General features: G+C 38.8%; 1 protein-coding gene across 4 annotated transcripts in view; it reads left to right on the top strand.

Moving 5' to 3' along the window:
* The window catches only part of LOC133641568 (LIM domain only protein 7-like), a 90,672-nt gene that overhangs the window by 16,077 nt on the left and 51,619 nt on the right, over window positions 1-22,976 (top strand). For all 4 annotated transcript variants that reach the window (XM_062035408.1, XM_062035389.1, XM_062035397.1 and 1 more), the window contains exons 5-10: window positions 4,652-4,758; window positions 5,632-5,662; window positions 9,409-9,522; window positions 9,595-9,742; window positions 12,315-12,456; window positions 19,408-19,573. In XM_062035408.1, coding sequence (XP_061891392.1) covers window positions 4,652-4,758; window positions 5,632-5,662; window positions 9,409-9,522; window positions 9,595-9,742; window positions 12,315-12,456; window positions 19,408-19,573 — 708 coding nt within the window. The remainder of the gene's footprint in view (window positions 1-4,651; window positions 4,759-5,631; window positions 5,663-9,408; window positions 9,523-9,594; window positions 9,743-12,314; window positions 12,457-19,407; window positions 19,574-22,976) is intronic.

The following is a 22,976-nucleotide window of genomic DNA, read 5'->3' as shown; positions in this document are numbered from 1 at the left end:
CAGCATTTGTGGTCAATTCCATGCTGATTGGGTTCCAAAAAAGAAAAGTGCTTGGATTCTTGCGTGTGCACTAGGGTTGTACGGTATACCGGTACTAATGAATCAAAAACTGTACTATACTCTGTTTGAAAAGTACCGGTTCGCCATATATATATATTTTTTTACAGGCATGACGGCGTGTCGTCGTGACGTTGCTGGTTTTACGAGAAGAGGGGCATGTTCGGCAGCACACAATCACAGAGTACTTACAAGCTGACACAGTGTGTAAACAGAAAAGGGAGAACGGATGCATTTTGGCTTAAAAACTAACAATAAAGGTGAAGCTATAACACTGAAACACCCTCAGGAAGAGGTGCTTTAAGACATGGCTAGCTAGTTAGCGGCTAATGTCCATCCGCAATCGGCAGTGTTGTAGCTACTTCTAAATCACTAATCCTTGCCTCCATGGCGACAAAGTAAGTTTCTTACAAGTATCATCCCTGCAGGACGAGGAATAGCTAAACATGCTTCACTACACACCGTAGGAGGATACAATAGCTCACCGGCGTCACAATGTAAACAAATGCCATGGGTGGATCTACACCTGACATCCACTGTAATGATACCAAGCACAAGAGCGTATCAAGTTGATACTATGATTACATCAATGTTTTTTATCGTCACAAAATCCTTTTTGTTTTTATTTTATTTTATTTATATTATGTATATAAAGTCAGGAAATATGTCCCTGGACAGGAGGACTTTGAATATGACCAATGTATGATCCTGTAACTACTTGGTATCGGATTGATACCTAAATTTGTGGTATCATCCAAAACTAATGTAAAGTATTATTACGTTTGAACAGAAGTGTAGATAGAACATGTTAAAAGAGAAAGTAATCAGATATTAACAGTAAATGAACAAGTAGATTTATAATACATTTTTTACATCTTGTCCTTTATAATTTTGCCAAAATAATAGAATGATAAATGGCACAATATGTTACTGCATACGTCAGCAGACAAATTAGGAGTCTTTGTTTGTTTACTTTTTAGTAGTAGATTAAAGATTAAAGTACCAATGATTGTCACACACACACTAGAAATGTGTCCTCTGCATTTGACCCACTGCTCCCCAAGGGGATGGGTCAAATGCAGAGGACAAATTTCACCACATCTAGTGTGTGTGTGACAATCATTGGTACTTTAATCTTTAATCTACTACTAAAAGACAAGTTGTCTTGTATGTTCACTATTTTATTGAAGGACTAAATTGTACTTGGATTGCAATAAGAAACATATATTTAATGTACTGTATTTTGTTCAAATAAAGCCAATAATGCCATTTTTTTGTGGACCACTTTAGTTAGAAAAGTATCAAAGTACATTTTGGTACCGGTACCAAAATATTGGTATCGAGAGAACCCTAGTGTGCACACTTTAATACACTTGAAACTTTTTGTACGTACAAAGTTTTTTGGGGATTTGAGCGTACACCATATTTAGTAGGAACTCCACGCAACTCTTCATACATGAGGCCCCAGGAAATGTGGTCATGTCCTTATTAAAATATTCCGCTGTGATTGAATAAATCAGTTTTATGTTCTTTTTCAGGCTGACCACCAAACTTCTGAATATATTAAGATGTTTTGTATAAATTATATAAAAATGTTATTTTGGCTCCGGGCGATGTTGACGCCTTTTTAGACACATTTGTAAAACTGCTCACAGCAAGACGAGGAAGAGATCAATTGCCACCCACCAACTCGGGTCAATAACTAGCTGGAGATATTTTCCCACATCAAAGTTCCCACAAGTTGCAGACAGTTGACCAATAAACACATAACTTACACCAGCTATGGATGAAACAATATGAACATTTCATATCAGTTAATGTGACTGAAATCATCATTATTGTGTGAATGCTCCAAAGCGTTCACATACATGGTTTTCTACACCAAAATTACTTATTATTCTCCAGATTTTGGCGCGCTCTACCTTCCACATTTTTCACCCGATTCAAACCGTTCCAACTTCAAACTGTTCAGCCTATTAGGGAATCGTGGGCTTTCCCTTGACAAATTCCAAAAATTCCCAGATTTCCCAGAATTCCAGGTTTTCCGGGACGTTTTTCCCATTCAAATGAACTTCCGCCATTTTTACATTTTTCAACCTATGCAAACCATTCCACCAACACATTTCACCATTCTGGAAATTCAAACTATAATTTTTCCAAGTCCAAAAAAATTCCAGAATGTTCCAGAATTCCTGCTTTTCCCAAGCCCTATTTGCACCCTTTTTTCTGGCGGCTACTCCTTCCACATTTTTCAACCGTTCCACCGTCAAAACATTCCTCTTAATCAGGACAAAAAACAAAGCTGTTTTTTGAACTGGAAAGATTCCCGAAATTCCAGGAATTCCGGAATACCATTTTTCAATTTCACATGTTACTACTTCAACATTTCTCGACAGATTTGGAAAAATTCCAACACCAACCATTTCAACTCATTCAGACCTTTCATGTTGTTTACCATTTTCCAAAAAATTCCCACTTTTCCCGAAATTCCCAATTTTTTCGGGAAATTCAACAATTTGCGACATTCTTCAAAGTTCCACAACTGCTACATTTTTCATCTGATTCAAACTGTTCCAACTTCAAACTGTTCAGCCTATTAGGGAATCGTGGGCTTTCCCTTGACAAATTCCAAAAATTCCCAGATTTCCCAGAATTCCAGGTTTTCCGGGACATTTTTCCCATTCAAATGAACTTCCACCATTTTCACATTTTTCAACCTATGCAAACCATTCCACCAACACATTCCACTATTCTGAAAGTTCAAACTATCATTTTTCCAAGTTCAAAAAAGTTCCAGAATGTTCCAGAATTCCTGCTTTTCCCAAGCCCTATTTCCACCCTTTTTCTGGCGGCTACTCCTTCCACATTTTTCAACCGTTCCACTGTCAAAACATTCCTCTTAATCAGGACAAAAAACAAAGTTGTTTTTTGAACTGAAAAAATTCCAACAATTCTGGAATACCATTTGTCAATTCCACATGTTACTACTTCAACATTTCTCGACCGATTTGGAAAAATTCCAACACCAACCATTTAAACTCATTCAGACCTTTCATGTTGTTTACCATTTTCCAAAAAATTCCCACTTTTCCCGAAATTCCCAATTTTTTCGGGAAATTCAACAATTTGCGACATTCTTCAAAGTTCCACAACTGCTACATTTTTCATCTGATTCAAACTGTTCCAACTTCAAACTGTTCAGCCTATTTGGGAATCGTGGGCTTTCCCTTGACAAATTCCAGATTTCCCAGAATTCCAGGTTTTCCGGGACATTTTTCCCATTCAAATGAACTTCCACCACTTTCACATTTTTCAACCTATGCAAACCATTCCACCAACACATTCCACCATTCTGAAAGTTCAAACTATCATTTTTCCATGTTCAAAAAAATCCCAGAACGTTCCAGAATTCCTGCTTTTCCCAAGCCCTATTTCCACCCTTTTTTCTGGCGACTACTCCTTCACAATTTTTCAACCGTTCCACTGTCAAAACATTCCTCTTAATCAGGACAAAAAACGAAGCTGTTTTTTGAACTGGAAAAATTCCCGAAATTCTAGGAATTCCGGAATACCATTTTTCAATTCCACATGTTACTACTTCAACATTTCTCGACCGATTTGGAAAAATTCCAACACCAACCATTTCAACTCATTCAGACCATTCATGTTGTTTACCATTTTCCACAAAATTCCCGCTTTTCCCAAAATTCCCAATTTTTTTCGGGAAATTCAACAATTTTGGACATTCTTCAAAGTTCCAAAACTTCTACATTTTTTATCTGATTCAAACTGTTCCAACTTTAACATATTAAGCCTGTTTGGGAATTGTGTGCTCTACATCAACAATTCTAAAAAAAAAAATCCAGGATTTCAGTTCAACTTAAGCATTGGAGCATTCACACGCAATCCCTTCATGAATTGCCTCATCTAGTTATTATCATGGTATTATCATGTTAAATGTGCTCTAAAAGTACTTATACACAAAACTAAAAATGTGTTTACCAGTGTTATTTAACAAAAATAAAATGGATAGACACATAAAGGCCTGGGCGATATCGGTTTTATCGATATATTCAAATATATATTTTTCTCCTCTTTCTTCAACATACTTTTTTTCCTTTAGGAGCTTCCGTAGCCCTTGTGCCCTCCCCTTACTTCTTAGCAGCACTGGTGAAACATCGCTCATGCTAATGCTAACAAGAGTGAGACTTTTGTTCCAACGAAAACAAAAGGGCTGTCAGTCACTACTCTGTGCTAAGCTTATAGCCTACTTGATCAGACAGCAATGTGTTTTCATAAGTTTGGATTGGGGTATGAAGTTTGTAATGGGGAAATATGTTAATGTCTCTTGTTTTAAGCTAGCTAGGGATTCGGGCGCTAGCTTGCGCCTCCAAGAAATGTGCAGTATCTTCGTTTATCAATTAGTTTTACGATAATTGAAATTCAAAACGGTGGAGGTTGTACCGAGGTCATCGTTAATACCAGAAATGGTTACATTCCTAGAAGAAAGATATTTGAGGTATGTACTTTGTACTTTGACTTCCTAGCCGACTTATTGTGGGCAATCTCTTGACTTTTGGGTTTGAATCCGCAGGATAACGTCAACGCGTTTCTTAAAGCTTGTGAGAAGTTGGGACTGAACGAGTCGCAGCTTTTCCACCCAGGAGACCTGCAGGACCTGTCAACTCGAGCAACACTTAGGTGCAGTTGTCTTTAAACCATACTTGCCAACCATCCCGGTTTTACCGGGAGACTCCCGTAATTCAGCGCCTCTCCCGATAACCTCCCGGAAGAAATTTTCTCCCGATAAACTCCCGGAATTCAGCCGGAGCTGGAGGCCACGCCCCCTCCATCTCCATGCGGACCTGAGTGGGGACAGCGGCGACAGTCTGTTTTCACGTCCGCTTTCCCACGATATACACAGCGTGCCTGCCCAATGACGATATAACTGTAGAATGATCGAGGGCGAGTTCTTGGTTTCTTATGTGGGTTTATTGTTAGGCAGTTTCATTAACGTCCTCCCAGCGCGGTAACAACAACAACACACAACAACAGCAGTAACATTTCCGTCTACTGTAAAGCAGTTCGTCTGCCGTAAACAGCAATGTTGTGACACTCTTAAACAGGACAATACTGCCATCTACTGGATAGCCTTCGGAACACTGAAGTTCAAGTATTGATTTTATTTATATGTATAATAAAATAAATATATATATATATATATATATATATATATATATATATATATATATATATATATATATATATATATATATATATATATATATATATATATATATATATATATATATATATATATATGTATACTCGAGTTGGTGAATTCTAGCTGTAAATATACTCCTCCCCTCTTAACCACGCCCCACCCCCCACCTCCCTGAATCGGAGGTCTCAAGGTTGGCAAGTATGCTTTAAACACTAACTTTTTGTTTTACCAACGTGTATGTAAACATGCTGGTTGACGCAATGTGCACAATTTTGATTTCCTACATCTTAGTACATTGTTACACACAGCCGACTGTAGCCTACCTCATGTTGGTCTTTTTTGTATTGTAGGAGAAATGACAGCACCCGAAGACTCAAAAATGTAAGTAATGGTGACACTGAACGTTTGTCCTAGCTTAGTATAGTCACATCATGTCACAGCTCTACCACCAAATGTTCTAATTGAAAAGCACTGTTTGCGTTGCCTTTTGGAAGTGGCCTCTTCTTTCCCAGTTGGACCACGTGAGCTTTTGATTGCGGGGCGCACACTGTACGAGTGGACGTGCTGGTATGCGTGCACTATTATGTTGTTTTACATGTTTCTGCAGCCTCCAAAGCCCCATTTAAATCCACACAATAGTTGGCCACATGCACGCGGTAATGAGGCGGTTTTTTTGGTGTGGAAATGAGTGTAGCTTTTTTGTTTTTATTAAGCAATTAGGGTCAATTTGTGTCCATTGAAATCCAGAGTTATGAAGCTCGTCTTTCATAGAGTTTTGTATGCCATGTATGTTTGATGTCGTTCATACTGGAGATATTTACTGTAACACAAACTACAACTGCTAAGAAAACTGCTGAGATATTTAATTAGGCTATCTTTTTAAAGCAGTGGTTCTTAACCTTGTTGGAGGTACCGAACCCCACCAGTGCATATGCGCATTCGACGAACCCTTCTTTAGTGAAAAATAAAATGTTGGGGTTTTTTTTCAAATTCAAGACAAAGTTGTATGTTTTTGGTAACACTTTAGTATGGGGAACATATTCTAAGTAACAAAGACTTCATTTGGAGTTATTTGGTTAGGGTCAGAGGGTTAGGGCCAGGGTTAGAGGGTTAGGGTTATAATAAGGCCATGCCGAATAAGGCATTAATAAGTACTTAATAATGAGTAGTTAAGAGCCAATATGTTACTAATTTGCATGTTAATAAGCAACTAATTAATGGTGAATATGTTCCCCATACTAAAGTGTTACCATGTTTTTTTTTTACTGGTGCACAAAATGAACCGTGCATGAACATCACCTTGTTCAAAGAACAAAACCAACACAGTGCATAAACTCACAACAAATTACACACCTGCAAATCAGTCTGACTTCTGCTGTTGCCGTATCCGTAATACGCCGATAGGGAGAAGTTTTTATTTACACGATGAGTCGGGTGTGTCTTGACCCCCACTGAACCCCTAGGGTTCGATCGAACCCAGGTTAAGAACCACTGTTTTAAAGTAAATCTTTAGAATGTATTGTGTATTTTTTTGTCTTCTGCCATTGCTTGTCTTGTGCAGATTTTAGATATCATAAATCCATAAGTCTCCAATAAAAAAATTCCCGATGTGTATAACTTTTAATTGTAAATTAAAGCTGGGTATTGGCAAGGACTTTGCGATAGAGTGTCCGCCCTGAGATCGGTAGGTTGTGAGTTCAAACCCCGGCCGGGTCATACCAAAGACTATAAAAAAGGGACCCATTGCCTCCCCGCTTGACACTCAGCATCAAGGGTTGGAATTTGGGGGTTAAATCACCAAAAATGATTTTTGGGCGCGGCCACCGCTGCTGCTCACTGCTCCCCTCACCTCTCAGGGGGTGATGTGAGTCACGATACCATACTATATTGTGATATTGCAATATACAGTAGGCGAAGGGATTTGTTTGGCCCATGTGAAGGTGGGGTTTTGATCATTTGGCAATGCAGTGTGCTGAAAATGATGGAATGCGCCAAACGTGGAATTGCCAAAACACATTTAAGATATTCAACACTACTGCCATCTGGCCGCTCAAGGGGATAGTGCACACCCCCAATTCAGCACGTTTCATGTGTCAGTAAACCGAGACGATTAGGGCCTTCCTACTGTATTGCATTTAGACGTGTCCCGATCATGGATTGGATCGGGTGTCTTTATTTGCCTTTTTTAACTGATCGCCAGTCGGCCGATGAACTGCACTGCAAAAAGTCAGTGTTCAAAAACAAGAAAAAAAAATACAAAAATGAGGGGTATTTTATTTAATCTAAGCACAATTATCTGCCAATAGAACAAGAAAATTTGGCTTGTCAAGACTTTTCAAAACAAGTAAAATTAGCTAACCTCAATGAACCCCAAAATACCTTTTAAAATAATTATATTTTCACTAATAACAAGTGCACTTTTCTTGGTAGAAAAAAAGAGACCTTTTCACTCAATATGTTAAAAAAAATTCTTAAATTAAGTAAATGCTAGTGCCATTATCTTGACATGATATGCGCTCGGCATTACATTTCTTGAAACCAGCAAACTTATACTAAAAACTAATTTATTGTTCTTAATGGAAAGGCAACAAGGCAACCGCTTGTTACACTCGGGGTCTCCCAGCCGTTCAGGCAAATCACATTGTCTAAAAATGCATTTTTCCATCGATAATAGGACATCATCGCGCCAAGTGCGTGCTCTTTCAATTAGTGCGCATATACTGTGTACAGTACATATATAATTTTTTTTAATTGTAATTTTGAAGAATTTATCTGAATGTGCATTAACTATTTCTGTTCAAAATTGTTTGAAATGTCACATGTTACATGTTTAAATATTAACTGACAGTTTACTGTACTGTGCCAACTGTACTACTATGTGAGTACATATTTTCTCTTGTTTCATTGTAAATAGAACAGCAAAGTCCATTTGGCTGTCATCTGTTTTAATTATGAGTCACAATTGTCAAAATCTTTTTTTTTTTTCATGCTAGAAGTGAGAAATTATTACTTTAAAAAAGTAGTTTTATACTTGTGAGTGTTGATGACACAGCTTTGCAACAGTTGATATTCTAGTTTCAAGCATGTTTTACTCAATATAGGTCATCAAATCTCAGCAACAAGTTGTAATATCTTACTGAGATCATTTAGGACCAAAACCTTTAAATCAAGTAAAAGACTCTAACATAAAATCTGCTTAGTGAGAAGAATTATCTTATCAGACAGAAAATAAGCAAATATCACCCTTATTTGAGATATTTATTATTACTTAGATTTCAGTTTTTGCAGTGTGCCGAGTCCAGATGATTTTTACGTGATCCATACATTTGCGTGAATTCCAGGAGGTTGCATGTCTTGCCACAACACCCGCTCCAAGTTGAAGCTGCATCGAACGTGTCGTCTACGCAGCCGCTGTGACGGGAAAACTTTTTCCCAACACTTTTTTGAATAGATTTTCACTATTTTCCCTAAAAGTCTCATTGAGGCCAGAAAGTGTTTTATTCGATTATTTGATTGATGAAAAAAAATGGATATAAGATGAATGGATAACTCTAATATAATTAGAAAAAGTATCTTAATATATTGCCGTATTAATATTTTCCCCCCACTTCTTTCATATAGGGCTAATTTCAGTCAATGTCATTGCCATGGAAAAAGCCAGTACCTCAGAGGTGATACTCCTTCGAAGAGTTATTCTAAAAAGCCCACTGCATTGTTTGCAAAAAATAAACCGCTTATAGAGAAACATGCACATAAATTACAGGGCTTTGTTTTCCTAATAGGTGTCTGGTGTGTACCCGGGGGTCTGCAGTATTAATTCAGATGCTGTATAACCCCCGTAACAGAAGGTCTCAATCTTCACACATTTTCATTTATTCACACATCTGTGAATAATATCCTTGTCTTTGTCTTCCATGGAAATAAAACTGCACAGCACTTTTTAAGACCTTTTGTTAAACATTGTTTCTATTTAAGATTGATTCAAAGCTACTGCGACGTTACAGACTGTTACCCTTTAATGCTTTGGGTAGAGTTTATGTTTATAGCCTTTGTTCATTCAGCCTGCGTTCTTTTGGTTACTGCTTTATACTCGTGCAGTTCTGATTGTGATTCTACGTCTATTTCAGGTTCTGATCACAGTCTACTGGTTGGGTCGTAAGTCCCACCTTGATGAGTTCTACAGCGGTCCTCAGCTCAACTTCAAGGCCTTTGAAGGACTGTTAGGATTGGCTCTGTCCAAGGTCTGATCTTTTTCTGTCTTTACTTACGTCAGTCAAACCCTAAACGGCTCTGACCCTCGCTTCTTGCTTCAGGCTCTAGATGAGGGCGCTAATGTTTTTGTAAAAGATGGCGTCTACAGAGAGTGCTGTCATCCAGGCAGGAGGCCAACCTATAAGCAGGGGAGTTCAGTGGACAGCGTCGACTCTGCGGAATCCCCAGGACTCCGTGCAAACAGTGAAGGTGATTTTGTACTGAAACAAGGTTAATGTTAGCATAAACATCTACAACTTACAAAACATGTTTTCTCTAGTTTGATGTGGATTCATTGTAGCACAAATGTTTTTTTAAATTTGTAAGTAAACATTGATTAAAGGCCTACTGAAACCCACTACTACCGACCACGCAGTCTGATAGTTTATATATCAATGATGGAATCTTAACATTGAAACACATGCCAATACGGCCGGGTTAGATTAGTAAAGTGCAATATTAAATTTCCCGTGAAATATCCTGCTGAAAACGTCTCGGTGTGATGACGTTTGCGCGTGACGTCACGGATTGTAGCGGCCATTTTGGGACACCATTGTGGCCAGCTATTAAGTCGTCTGTTTTCATCGCAAAATTCCACAGTATTCTGGACATCTGTGTTGGCGAATCTTTTGCAATTTGTTTAATGAACAATGGAGACAGCAAAGAAGAAAGCTGTAGGTGGGAAGCGGTGTATTAGCGACCGGCTGCAGCAACACAAACACGTAGCTGGCGTTTCATTGTTTACATTCCCGAAAGATGACAGTCAAGCTTTACCATTGGCCTGCGGAGAACTGGGACAACAGAGACTCTTACCAGGAGGACTTTGAGTTGGATACGCGGTACCGTGAGTACGCAGCTGCGGCTTCCAAACATTTGATCGCTTGCCCGTACGTGCGTGCCGCTATGTGCATGTCACGTACGCAACTTTGGGGAAATATATGTGCTGTATGAACTTTGCGGAGGTGAACGGTACTTTGGGCTGTGGGATTGAGTGTGTTGTGCGGGTGTTTGATTTGTATTGGCGGGTTATATGGACGGGAGGGGGGAGGTGTTTGTTAAGCGGGATTTATTTGTGGCATATTAAATATAAGCCTGGTTGTGTTGTGGCTAATAGAGTATATATATGTCTTGTGTTTATTTACTGTTTTAGTCATTCCCAGCTGAATATCAGGTCCCACCCGCCTCTCACAGCATCTTCCCTATCTGAATCGCTTCCACTGCCCTCTAGTCCTTCACTCTCACTTTCCTCATCCACAAATCTTTCATCCTCGCTCAAATTAATGGGGAAATCGTCGCTATCTTGGTCCGAATCGCTCTCGCTGCTGGTGGCCATGATTGTAAACAATGTGATTGGGCCGGCACGCAAAATAAGTGCCTTTAAGGTTTATTGGCGCTCTGTACTTCTCCCTATGTCCGTGTACCACTCCGTACAGCGGCGTTTTAAAAAGTCATAAATTTTACTTTTTGAAACCGATACCGATAATTTCTGATATCACATTTTAAAGCATTTATAATATATAATATCGGCAGTCCGATATTATCGGACATCTCTAAAAGCAGTGATTACAAACGATACATTGAAGGCAGACACCACAGTTGACATACTTCACACAAAAGTCATATTTTCTCCGTAATTGTTGGTCCAAAGCTAATGAGGATTTTGGCAAAATGAGGGCGTTTATTTTTGGTCTTGTATTTTTTTGACGAACATTTCGCCGGCGGGAGCGTGTTAGAGAGCCGCTGGTCACTAAACACTGCATGAATGTAGCAGTGGAATGCATCAAAATTGCCCCAAAATGATTCTTATATATACTACTCTGACTATAGAAAATCATGTTCTATTGTAAATTTGTGAGCTGGAGTATATCCATCCATCCATTTTCTACCGCTTATCCCTTTTGGGGTCGCGGGGGGTGCTGGAGCCTATCTCAGCTGCATTTGGGCGGAAGGCGGGGTATACCCTGGACAAGTCGTCACCTCAAAACTATATTTAGACATATTATTTTTGGTTTATTTAGTCAGGAAACCTAACGTCAGATCGACTCAATTGCATGCTTCCGGGCAGAGTTGCACACGTCCTTGGTAGCAAACATGGCGACGTCTCGTTTAGTTGACCATACTCTCTCTATATGCGACTGGTTAAAAAACACTGGTAAAAGTAGGTGATGCAATTACTAAAGAAGAAGAATAGTCTGTCATTGAAGACGTATCTAAATGTGCTCCATTCTCTCTATTCCGTCTGAGCGGATTAGTATTTCCAACCCTCTCCGGGCTGTGGATCCAATTACCGACGTGTTGCTCTTTTCAAAGTGCATTCTGAAAACTGACCTCGGTCTTATCTGTTTATTGTACGTCGGTGCATGCGTGTGTTTGTGCGTAGTCTGGCTCCCACCCTTGTCTAAAAATGCATTGAAATGTCCACTGACAGAAATACTAATTACATTTTCGCTTTGCTCCATAGAGCATTCAGGTGGTGTATTTAAACTCAACAAAAAAGGTGCTTCAGTCAGGGTAAATCCCTGTATAGTTTTCCCATTTAAAAAAAAAAAAAAAGATAAATAAAATGTATATAAAAGGTTTCCCCACTTACTGTAACATTGTGTGCACAGTTTTAATCACTTGGCTTAAAACTGGGGTGATGATGTCACCCTGCTTTTCCTTGTGGTGCTAAAATGATCCATCGATGACACAACTGTGTTTTCTGAAGTTTGTGTGTGTGTGTGTGTGTGGCGCATGTCAACTAAGGTTAAGCTCTGATCTGTATGTACATTGTGTTCTCCAGGCTGCGGGAGCGATGCAGAGGCTGAGCAGGTATTTAGGATGGAGACCACACAGCATTTGACCAAAGGCCATATCCCACCTCCAGTCCTGCGGAGGAAACGAAGAGAGGAAAGTGGGAAAGTCTGCTCGACTTCATTTATCAGGTACAAAATGAGTCCTCTCCACAAAAAGTGTGAAACGGTTGAGGTCTTTCCTCTCTCGCGGTAGTCATTTCTCTTGCTGATTTACTTGCTATTGAAATATAAACCTCATTTAGTCAGGTGTATTGTCGAAAGTGCATGTTAAAATACTCCAACATTTCTTGTCAGCGTTACAAATCTAGAGCTCAGTGATGTATTTGAACAGCTTCGATGAAGTCAAATATTTAGACCATCTTGAAAAGTAGATTTCTCGTAAAGTCTCTGAGGTTTTGTGAATTGTGCATCGGGTTTAACGGTAAAGCAAGTTATCCTCCAAGTCGCACCCCCTTTGGATATTACCCAAGTTGCTTTAGGCTCTGCCTCGTCGGAAGAATTGTCAATCATTTATAATGTGCGGACATTTTTGGAACATCTTCATTGTATGCAAACCGCGGGAGTTGCAGGGTTCGTACGGGTGCTTGAAAACTTTGAAAATGCTTGGATTTTAATGTTGTGTTTTCAAGGTTTGAAAAATGCTTGAATTTTGGGTGAAGTGCTTGGAAATGTTCATCAAATTTCTCGGCAGTCTGACTCAATAGGCTAATTATAAAATGAAAAAAAATAAAACAAGTTTCCTTCTAAAAATGAAAGATACACGCCTGATCTGTTGGCTTTGCACGAGCCCTTACATTAGGTTGTTGTCATGCCAGAGCCGCCCCCAAGAGGACAGTGGTGCATCGGTCCATCATGCCGGGAGGTTGTCGTTTTAATGATGAACATGATGTATGCATGTATGATACAAACAAGTAAACAATAATAATTATTTCTTGTAAGGAATGATGTATACATGAATGATGATGATACAAACAAACAAGTAAACAACGTTTGCAAACACCAATGACATTGAATAGTCTACAGAAACACTGCTTCATTTTCTATGCCCCATTCAGTTAATGATAACTGCTGGTTCAATGTTAGGCTTAGGTTTTAGCAGATTTTCCGTATTTTTCCTACAGACAGCAATTGGTGACCTCAAACAACAAGACTATGGATGGATTCACACTGGTTTTCGCCTTTTGAAGGGTACTGGAAAACTGTAAAATTGGTTGGTTGAAAAGGTGTACGAAGCCTGGAGTTAGTTTAGGGAGCCTGGCAGTAGACGACGTCAACTGTCCGGTCTTAAATGTAGGCACGTGTATCGAGTTTGGTGCCTTTATACGCACCGGCCGAATTATGTCGCTCCTATCAGGTATCGAATAATGTAAAATCAAACGGTGCCGAATGTCGATGCCTTTGTAACTCGTGACGTCGCGTCCAGTTGCAGACTAAAACGCTTGGCAAGGGAACAAGCACTCAAGCAGCCCCAGAGCGGCCGAACTGCCTCTGAGTAAGGTTGCATTTTTTTCATGCCAACAAAGCAAGTATTGCTGATAGAAAATGCACAAACATAAAGTAAGGCTCCGCTTTTCCAAAATGCGCTAGCTTGATGCTAATTTTTGGCTTTGCTATATACATGCTACTGATTTAGCTTTAGCGATTCCAACAACTCCAAATTTGGTAATGAAAACCACCTAAAATGTACATTACAATGATGTGTAACATGTATATTATTTACAGTATAAAGCCTTTGTAGGGCGCAACATAAGACTAGACCCGGCACATGCAGCTGCCTAGCTGGGCAACACACCGTAGCCTATACACACTACTGCTATACAACATCTTTGAATTGCAACTGCATGCAAGGTGTATGAAATAATACTTGCAAATGAGGTTCGGTAATGTAATAAGACAACAAGATATAACAACTAGCACAATTATCAATATCCACTCATTTTCAAATGTTACATTAAACAATGACATTTTATTTTTAAACAATTAACATTTATTAACATACAATAACACCAATATAAAATGTGAAATGTACCCATTCCTTCTTAAAAGTGGACCACACTACGTCTGAAACTATCGATTATTTTAGTAATCGAGTCGTTTATTGATTAGTTAATATACACTTCAGCCTCAATGTGTATTTTGGAGAAAATACCATAAATTCCAGTTTATAAGACGCTACTTTTTTCCTAGGTTTTGAACCTTGCGGCTTATAAAACGGATCGGCTAATGTATGGATTTTTTTTTTTTGTGCTTAAGGTCATACTGCAAATAGCTTTCAAAAATCAAAGCAAATAAACTAATTGGTGTGTTTTTGTTTGTGCTTTGGCGCCATCTTTTGGACAAGTTTGGTCACCTGCAGTGACCGCATTGTCCTTCTATTTAGACTTTTTTTATTTACAAAAAAAAAAAAAGATAGTACAGTTGCCGTTCGGTCCTCTCGCCGTCCATAGCGTTTCTACTCGTATGGATTCTTCATTTATCGCTCCAAGCATCGTTTAAGTTTTACAATTGATACATAATAAAATATCCCATGTGTAATGTCTGTAGGAGTGTTGTTATGCATATTTGTACGTGCCTTTGTAATGTAAACAAGCTAGCGTCATTAGCATTAGCTACTATGCTAACACGTTTACGAGTGCCTGCGCTAGTATTAACTTACAATGGCATTTTTTTTGTATTGTTTCACAAATTCCTCAGTAAATTCACCAAAACGTCACCATGGACTTATTGAGTGTGTTTAGCTGATTAGAGACCTAGCTTTTGTAGCTAGTGGGTCCATAATGAAGACTTTTTTGTTTTGTTTGTTCACCCGTTTTACTGCCGTGTTACAGGCACAATTTGGAAACAATTAAGGTCTCTAAATAAACATTTACAAAATGCTTCTGTGTACCATATTTTTCGGAGTATAAGTCGCTCCGGAGTATAAGTCACACCGGCCGAAAATGCATAATAAAGAAGGAAAAAAACATATAAGTCGCACTGGAGTATAAGTCGCATTTTTGGGGGAAATTTATTTGATAAAATCCAACACCAAGAATGAGTATAAGTCGCACCCCCGGCCAAACTATGAAAAAAACTGTGACTTATAGTCCGAAAAATACGGTAAGTAGCTCATTCCCAACGTATACATCTGCGGCTTATAGTCCGGTGCGGCTAATACTGTATATCGGAAACTTTTTTTTTCTTCTAAAATTTAGTGGGTGCAGCTTGTATACCGTGTGCTCTATAGTCCTGAAAATACGGTAGTTGAAATAAAATATTTTTCTGCTTGCCATAATTTTTTTTTTTTTTTTTTTCTTCGAACAAATGCAAATCAACATTGAAATTGTGTGAATTAAAAAAGAAAACAAAAAAGCTCTGCTTTTCACACAGATCACGGCACCCACTTACCAATTGGTCGCTCAGAAACTATACTTCCGAATTTAAAGTTCCATGCACTCTTTGTGGTCTGGATTTGATCAATTTTTATTAGTTACACTAAAACAATCATTCAAAGCAGGATCATATAAGTCCAAGCTTTTTTCTAATCAAATGATTTAATGAATCGTTAGGGCTTCAGACCACATCAAGTTGGACCCTGTTTTGACGGTCAGCATCTGCTGCTCACCAACTCTTTTCAACGTAAATATATGTAACTCTTTGTTGCAGATGCAAAACAGGTTTGACATTTGAGTCGTGTGAATATTGACATTCAGGATGCATGCATCAGTTTATAATTGAATGCTTTAGAAGAAAAAAGATGTGGAAATTTCTTCCATTATGGTTAATGTGTTCCAGTACAAAGACTTCCCTGCCGTGTTCTTAATGGCCTTACATGCTGTGACGTACTGTACATGCTCAGGAGAGCTATATTTGGTTGTATTTTTATATAAAGTCAGTGTGCAGCATATTGTCATTGCATACACTGGGCTTCAGTCAAATCTAAAAGCACCCATTTTAATTGGACTTGTGCAAGTGTGTCATTGTTTCAAGTTTACTGCAAGTAAAAAGATGCCAAATGACACAAACATTAGTGCACTATGCACTAACATGGCGTTTTCAACACCCCTAAATGTGTCAATGAAAACTACAACTAAGATGCGCAGTACTACCAAACATCTGGTACGTAATTAGTACAATACTTACAGTATTAACACTTTTTTAAATAAAAAAAATCTCCACCATGAACTATACACTACTGCAATTTGTCTTGGACGTTTGACTGCAATTTGTCTTGGCAGTTACCATAATTAGCTATTGGGGTTACATTCACGACAATGTTGTCATTCATGTATGCATTCATGCATTCAATACAGGTGTAAATGACACCTGTTAAAAACGGTCTGTAAATGTTTTATTTACTGTTATGTAATGCGACTGTATTTTGAAGGTTGCACAAGTCGATAGGCTTTTATTGTGTTAAGCAACTCACAAATTGAAACGGAAGTGTTTCTTCCAATCTAATGGTTAGGACGACGCCACGGTAAAGAGTGTATGTACTTAAAGGTGAAATAGAAACTGAGTCAAGACGATTCTAGCGCCAGTTGAAAAGGAAACCAGGTCAACTGTTTCAGTTGATGCTTTTTATTCGCTTAAATGTACACAATGTACCCTAATGTGCCATTTACCTTGCATGCTTAATCATTGGCTCTTAGGCTGGTCATTGGACCCATGGTGACGGATATAATAAAAAAAAGACCATTTGACCATCCTGGCGCTAGAATCCTTTTAACTCCGTTTCTATTTCACCTCTAAATACATACTCTAAACCAATGTTTTTCAACCACTAGTGTGCCGTGAGATACAGTCTGGTGTGCCGTGGGAGATTATCTAATTTCACCTATTTGGGTTAAAAATATTTTTTGCAAACCAGTAATTATGTCTGCAAATTATGTGGTGTTGAGTGTCGGTGCTGTCTAAAGCTCGGCAGAGTAACCGTGTAATAGGTGGCAGCCGGTAGCTAATTGCTTTGTAGATGTCGGAAACAGCAGGAGGCAGTGTGCCGGTAAAAATAAACAAAAGGTGAGTGCCCCTAAGAAAAGGCATTGAAGCTTAGGGAAGGCTATGTAGAACTTAACTAAAACTGAACTGGCTACAAAGTAAACAAAAATAGAATGTTGGACGACAGCAAAAACTTACTGTGGAGCAAAGACGGCGTCAACAAAGTACATCCGAACATGACATGATGATCAACAATGTCCCCACAAAGAAGGATAAAAACAACTGAAATATTCTTGATTGCTAAAACAAAGTAGATGCGGGAAATATCGCTCAAAGGAAGACATGAAACTGCTACAGGAAAATACCAAAAAAAAGAAAAAGCCACCAAAATAGGAGCGCAAGACAAGAACTAAAACACTACACACAGGAAAACAGCAAAAAACTCCAAATAAGTCACGGCGTGATGTGACAGGTGGTGGCAGTGATTTCTGCTGGTGGAGTGCCTCTGCATTTTTTCAACGCAAAAATGTGCCTTGGCTCAAAAAAGGTTGAAAAACACTGCTCTAAACCGTTACATTAAAAGAAACATTTTAGTTTTCATTTGTGAGTTCCTCAGCACTATAAAAGCATATCCGTTTGTGCAGCCTTCAAAATAAAGTTGTATATTGCATAATAAAACGGTTGTCCCTGACAACTACTAATGAATTGTCATGGATGAGAGTTGGTGAAAGACTAGCATGTAGTTTGATTCTATTTTTAAAAACAATCTATACATACCATAAACCTTCATATCTGTATTCTCAGCTGTTGCTTGCTAGTGAAAGTCACAACTATGGTACCAGGTTAGCCCTAAGAGGTGCTTTCACCCGTCTTAAAAAGTGATGTTTTGAAAAAGACTGTAATGTATAGGGCAATCACTTACTGGAATCGACTTCCACAATATCTGGTATCAATCACCAGCAGAGTGGGTTTTAAGAATAGACTAAGAGGAGAAGTATTGCGGAAAGAGATTATTCTAGATTGTACCTAATGTCATGACTGTTTTTATTGACTATTGACTATTTTATTGATTATGGGACAAGCAGTAGAAAATGGTGGATGGTACTTTTTTCGTCACTTACTGTTTGTCTTTGGTACACTAATGTGTATATTTTAGGCCATTGGTTCTTTGTTTTATTTTTGCAAAAATATATATATACATCTATTTTTATATTGCTATTTTTATCTTTGGTATGAACAATATTATGTAAACTCGAAGTTATTATTATTTTTTTGGTTCTTTGTTGTTGCTATTTTTGTATTACATTTTATTATTTGATCATGTTGTACTGCATTTTAATCTTTTGTTTTGTGATTGTGTGATGTTTTTGCCTAGACCCCAGGAAGAGTAGTCTCCACTGCGGTGTAGACTAATGGGGATCCTTAATAAACTAAACTAAACTACAACACGTACTATGTTGGTCTTCCCCCTTTTTCTTGAGTTCAGTACAATATACCACCTTGATGTTGCCTGGCTTCATGCACTATGCACCACCTCGCCTTATTTATATTCCAACCCATGTTTTCATATTATCTTTTACACTTTGGTTCAGTAGAAACTCTCCAATGCAGGTCAGACCTGAGGTGAACCCTGGCTGGATTTGGTAAGTCTTGAAGTGCAAAGGTGTTATTTCTACGACTACATTCTGCTCTCTGGCTGCCTCGTCTTTGCTTGCCTCCATTGTGTTTGATGACAACAAAAGAAATGCCGTTGCAAACAGCAATGCTTTTATTTATTTTTTACAGACACTCTGCTAGGACTTGTCAGGCAATTCTGCAAAATAACAGGATTGTTTGTAAAAAAGTATTGCTTTCTTCCTGTCAAGTGTTTCGCTGTGCCACCTGTTCAATGCCACGGGGAGAAGACAGGCTGTTGCTTACATGACTTGTATGCGCTTGGCAAGCAATTCCCATGCTTGCATTCAAGATTGTGTGCAAGAGCATGTAAAGCTTACATCAAACCCATGCAGTTAAATTAGTCAATGTACAGTCGATTGTGACATCTCTGCCAATTTGGCTATGTTCTGCAAATTGCTTTTTTCTTTTTTTCTTTTTTTTTCTTTCTTCACTTGCTGGCTTTATGTCCAACATCATTTAATTGCCTTTTATTTTTGTGTGCAATAGGAGCAAATCATTGAGTGATATCCCGATGGTGTATGCGACACGTAAAGTTTCAGAAGGCAACAACGTTGTGGAGGAGTGTCAGGACTTTGGCACAGCTGAATGGACTCGAGACAAGGAATCGAAGAGCCACGTTGCTGCCAGAGAGAGCGAGGCTCACTGGCAAGATGTAAGTCGTCTGCAAACAGTTGGTGCGGGGGGTCCCAAACTCAATTTACCTGGGGGCCACTGGAGGTAGAGTCTGTAACGCACAGACTGTTCACTTCAGAATCACGTTTTAGTCATGTAACTAAATTTGTTTGCATCTACCTGCAGCTATAATGACCCAGAGCTATAGTAGGTGTTAAGTCAATATAAATGTAAAAATACTATTTATCATTATGTAAATATACAGTCCTGGTCAAGAAGTTTACATACATTCCCAGGATGAAAGGCCTCACCTTTTCTCCTCCAAACATATTGCTGGGTATTGTGGCCAAACAGCTCAATTTTTGTTTCATCTGACCACAGAACTTTCCTCCAAAAGGTCTTATCTTTGTCCATGTGGTGTCAGATAAAACAAAAAATGAGCTGTTTGGCCACAATACCCAGCAATATGTTTGGAGGAGAAAAGGTGAGGCCTTTCATCCCAGGAACACCAAGTAGTATTATGCTCTGGGCCTGTTTTGCTACCAATGGAACTGGGGATTTACAGAGAGTAAATGGGACATTGGAAAAAGGGGGATTACCTCCAAATTCTTCAGGACAACCTAAAATCATCAGCCCAGAATTTGGGTCTTGGGCGCAGTTGGGTGTTCCAACAGGACAATGACCCCAAACACATGTCAAAAGTGGTAAAGGAATGGCTAAATCAGGCTAGAATTAAAGGCCTACTGAAAGCCACTACTACCGACCACGCAGTCTGATAGTTTATATATCAATGATGAAATCTTAACATTGCAACACATGCCAATACGGCCGGGTTAACTTATAAAGTGACATTTTAAAATTCCCGGGAAATATCCGGCTGAAACATCGCGGTATGATGACGTATGCGCGTGACGAAGTCCGAAAACGGAAGTTATGGTACACCGTAGAATCCTATACAAAAAGCTCTGTTTTCATTTCATAATTCCACAGTATTCTGGACATCTTTTGCAATTTTTTTAATGAACAATGAAGGCTGCAAAGAAGACAGTTGTAGGTGGGATCAGTGTATTAGCAGCGGACTACAGCAACACAACCAGGAGGACTTTGTTGGAGCGCTAGCCGCGCTAGCCGCGCTAGCCGCCGACTTCACCTTGACTTCCTACGTCTCCGGGCCGCCAAACGCATCGGGTGAAGTCCTTCGTCCTTCTGCCGATCGCTGGAACGCAGGTGAGCACGGGTGTTGATGAGCAAATGAGGGCTGGCTGGCGTAGGTGGACAGCTAATGTTTTTAGCATAGCTCTGTGCAGTCCGGTTGCTAAGTTAGCTTCAATGGCGTCGTTAGCACAGCATTGTTAACCTTCGCCAGCCTGGAAAGCATTAACCGTGTATTTACATGTCCACGGTTTAATAGTATTGTTGATTTTCTATCTATACTTCCAGTCAGGGGTTTATTTCTTTTGTTTCTATATGCAGTTAAAGCAAGATGCTATCACGTTAGCTCGTAGCTAAAGCATTTCGCCGATGTATTGTCGTGGAGATAAAAGGCACTGAATGTCCATTTCGCGTTCTCGACTCTCATTTTCAAGAGGATATAGTATCCGAGGTGGTTTAAAATACAAATCTGTGATCTACAATAGAAAAAGGAGAGTGTGGAATCCAATGAGCCAGCTTGTACCTAAGTTACGGTCAGAGCGAAAAAAGATACGTCCATCGCTGCCTCTCAAGTCATTCACTGTAACGTTCCTCATCTACGAATCTTTCATCCTCGCTCAAATTAATGGGGTAATCATCACTTTCTCGGTCCGAATCTCTCTCGCTCCATTGTAAACAACGGGGAATTGTGAGGAATCCTAGCTCCTGTGACGTCACGCTACTTCCGGTACAGGCAAGGCTTTTTTTTTATCAGCGAGCAAAAGTTGCGAACTTTATCGTCGATTTTCTCTACTAAATCCTTTCAGCAAAAATATGGCAATATCGCGAAATGATCAAGTATGACACATAGAATGGATCTGCTATTCCCGTTTAAATTTAAAAAAATCATTTCAGTAGGCCTTTAAGGTTTTAGAAAGGCCTTCCCAAAGTCCTGACGTAAACGTGTGGACAATGCTGAAGAAACAAGTCCATGTCAGAAAACCAACACATTTAGCTGAACTGCACCAATTTTGTCAAGAGGAGTGGTCAAAAGCCAGAAGCTTGTGGATGGCTACCAAAAGCGCCTTATTGCAGTGAAACGTGCCAAGGGACATGTAACCAAATATTAACATTGCTGTATGTATACTTTTGACCCAGCAGATTTGCTCACATTTTCAGTAGACTATAATAAATTCATAAAAGAACCAAACTTCATGAATGTTTTTTGTGACCAACAAGTATGTGCTCCAATCACTCTTATCACAAAAAAATAAGAGTTGTAGAAATTATTGGAAACTCAAGACAGCCATGACATTATGTTCTTTACAAGTGTATGTAAACTTTTGACCACGACTGTATATCTTAACATTAAGTTCCCCAGGAGACATGTCAGCTTGCTTAACGGAAGTTGCTCTTTGTGATGCCCAATGTGTGTTTGTTTTGCTTTTTGCGCCGTTATTTTATTTAGTGTCCAGTGGTATTCAAGATTGTCATAATTAGGGATGGGTACCGAATCTGGTTCTTTTGTGGCACCGAACGAATCTTGCCGGTCTTACCAGGCACCGATTCCCATATCCCAACGGTGCCATGTTTTGTTACCTGGGTTGGCGTCACTTCACGCCCGGTTTGCACTTAGGCACTTGGCTTATCATTCCAGCAGCACTGCGTGTGAACTTAGCCAAACTATCTCTGTGTAATGTTGCAATGTTCATTTCTAACAAAGAAATTGACAAAAAAAAATTATATTGTAACTTAATTAAGGCTCAACTTAAAAATAAAAAAAAGTGTTAGCATACATTGGCTTTGCATTAGCATTAGCGATTTCAACACCCCTAAATGTGTTTATGAAAACTACAACTAAGATGCACGTTACAATCAAACAGCTGGTACGTAATAAGGTATCCACAGGTTCTTAAAAAGTCTTAGTCTTCAATTCAACAGTTTGAATTTAAGGCCTTAAAATATCTCAAATGTTCCTAAAATCTCATAAAAAGTCTTAAATATTATTTTGAAAGTTCTTAACTATATTAACATTATTTATTTATAACATGCATAAACTTCAGTCTCAGTGTTTCCCACACATTCATTTATTTGTGGCGGCCCGCCACGAAAGAATTAAGGCCGCCACAAAAAATGTTTTTTATTTTTTTTAATTTTTAATTTTTAATTTTTTTTGTCCTGTCCAGCTTCTCAGGCAAATCATATAGTTGATGTAGATGCCCATATAGGCTGTTCAGATTTACTTTACAAAAGAGAAGTGTAGGATCAAGATTTTTGGAGCTCTTTGTTCAGTGGATCAGATGTTTGATGAA

The sequence above is a fragment of the Entelurus aequoreus genome, linkage group LG02, assembly GCF_033978785.1.
Source record: "Entelurus aequoreus isolate RoL-2023_Sb linkage group LG02, RoL_Eaeq_v1.1, whole genome shotgun sequence".
Taxonomy (NCBI): domain Eukaryota; kingdom Metazoa; phylum Chordata; class Actinopteri; order Syngnathiformes; family Syngnathidae; genus Entelurus; species Entelurus aequoreus.
The sequence above is the reverse complement of the archived record's forward strand: the minus strand, read 5'-3'. Positions and strand labels throughout refer to the sequence as shown.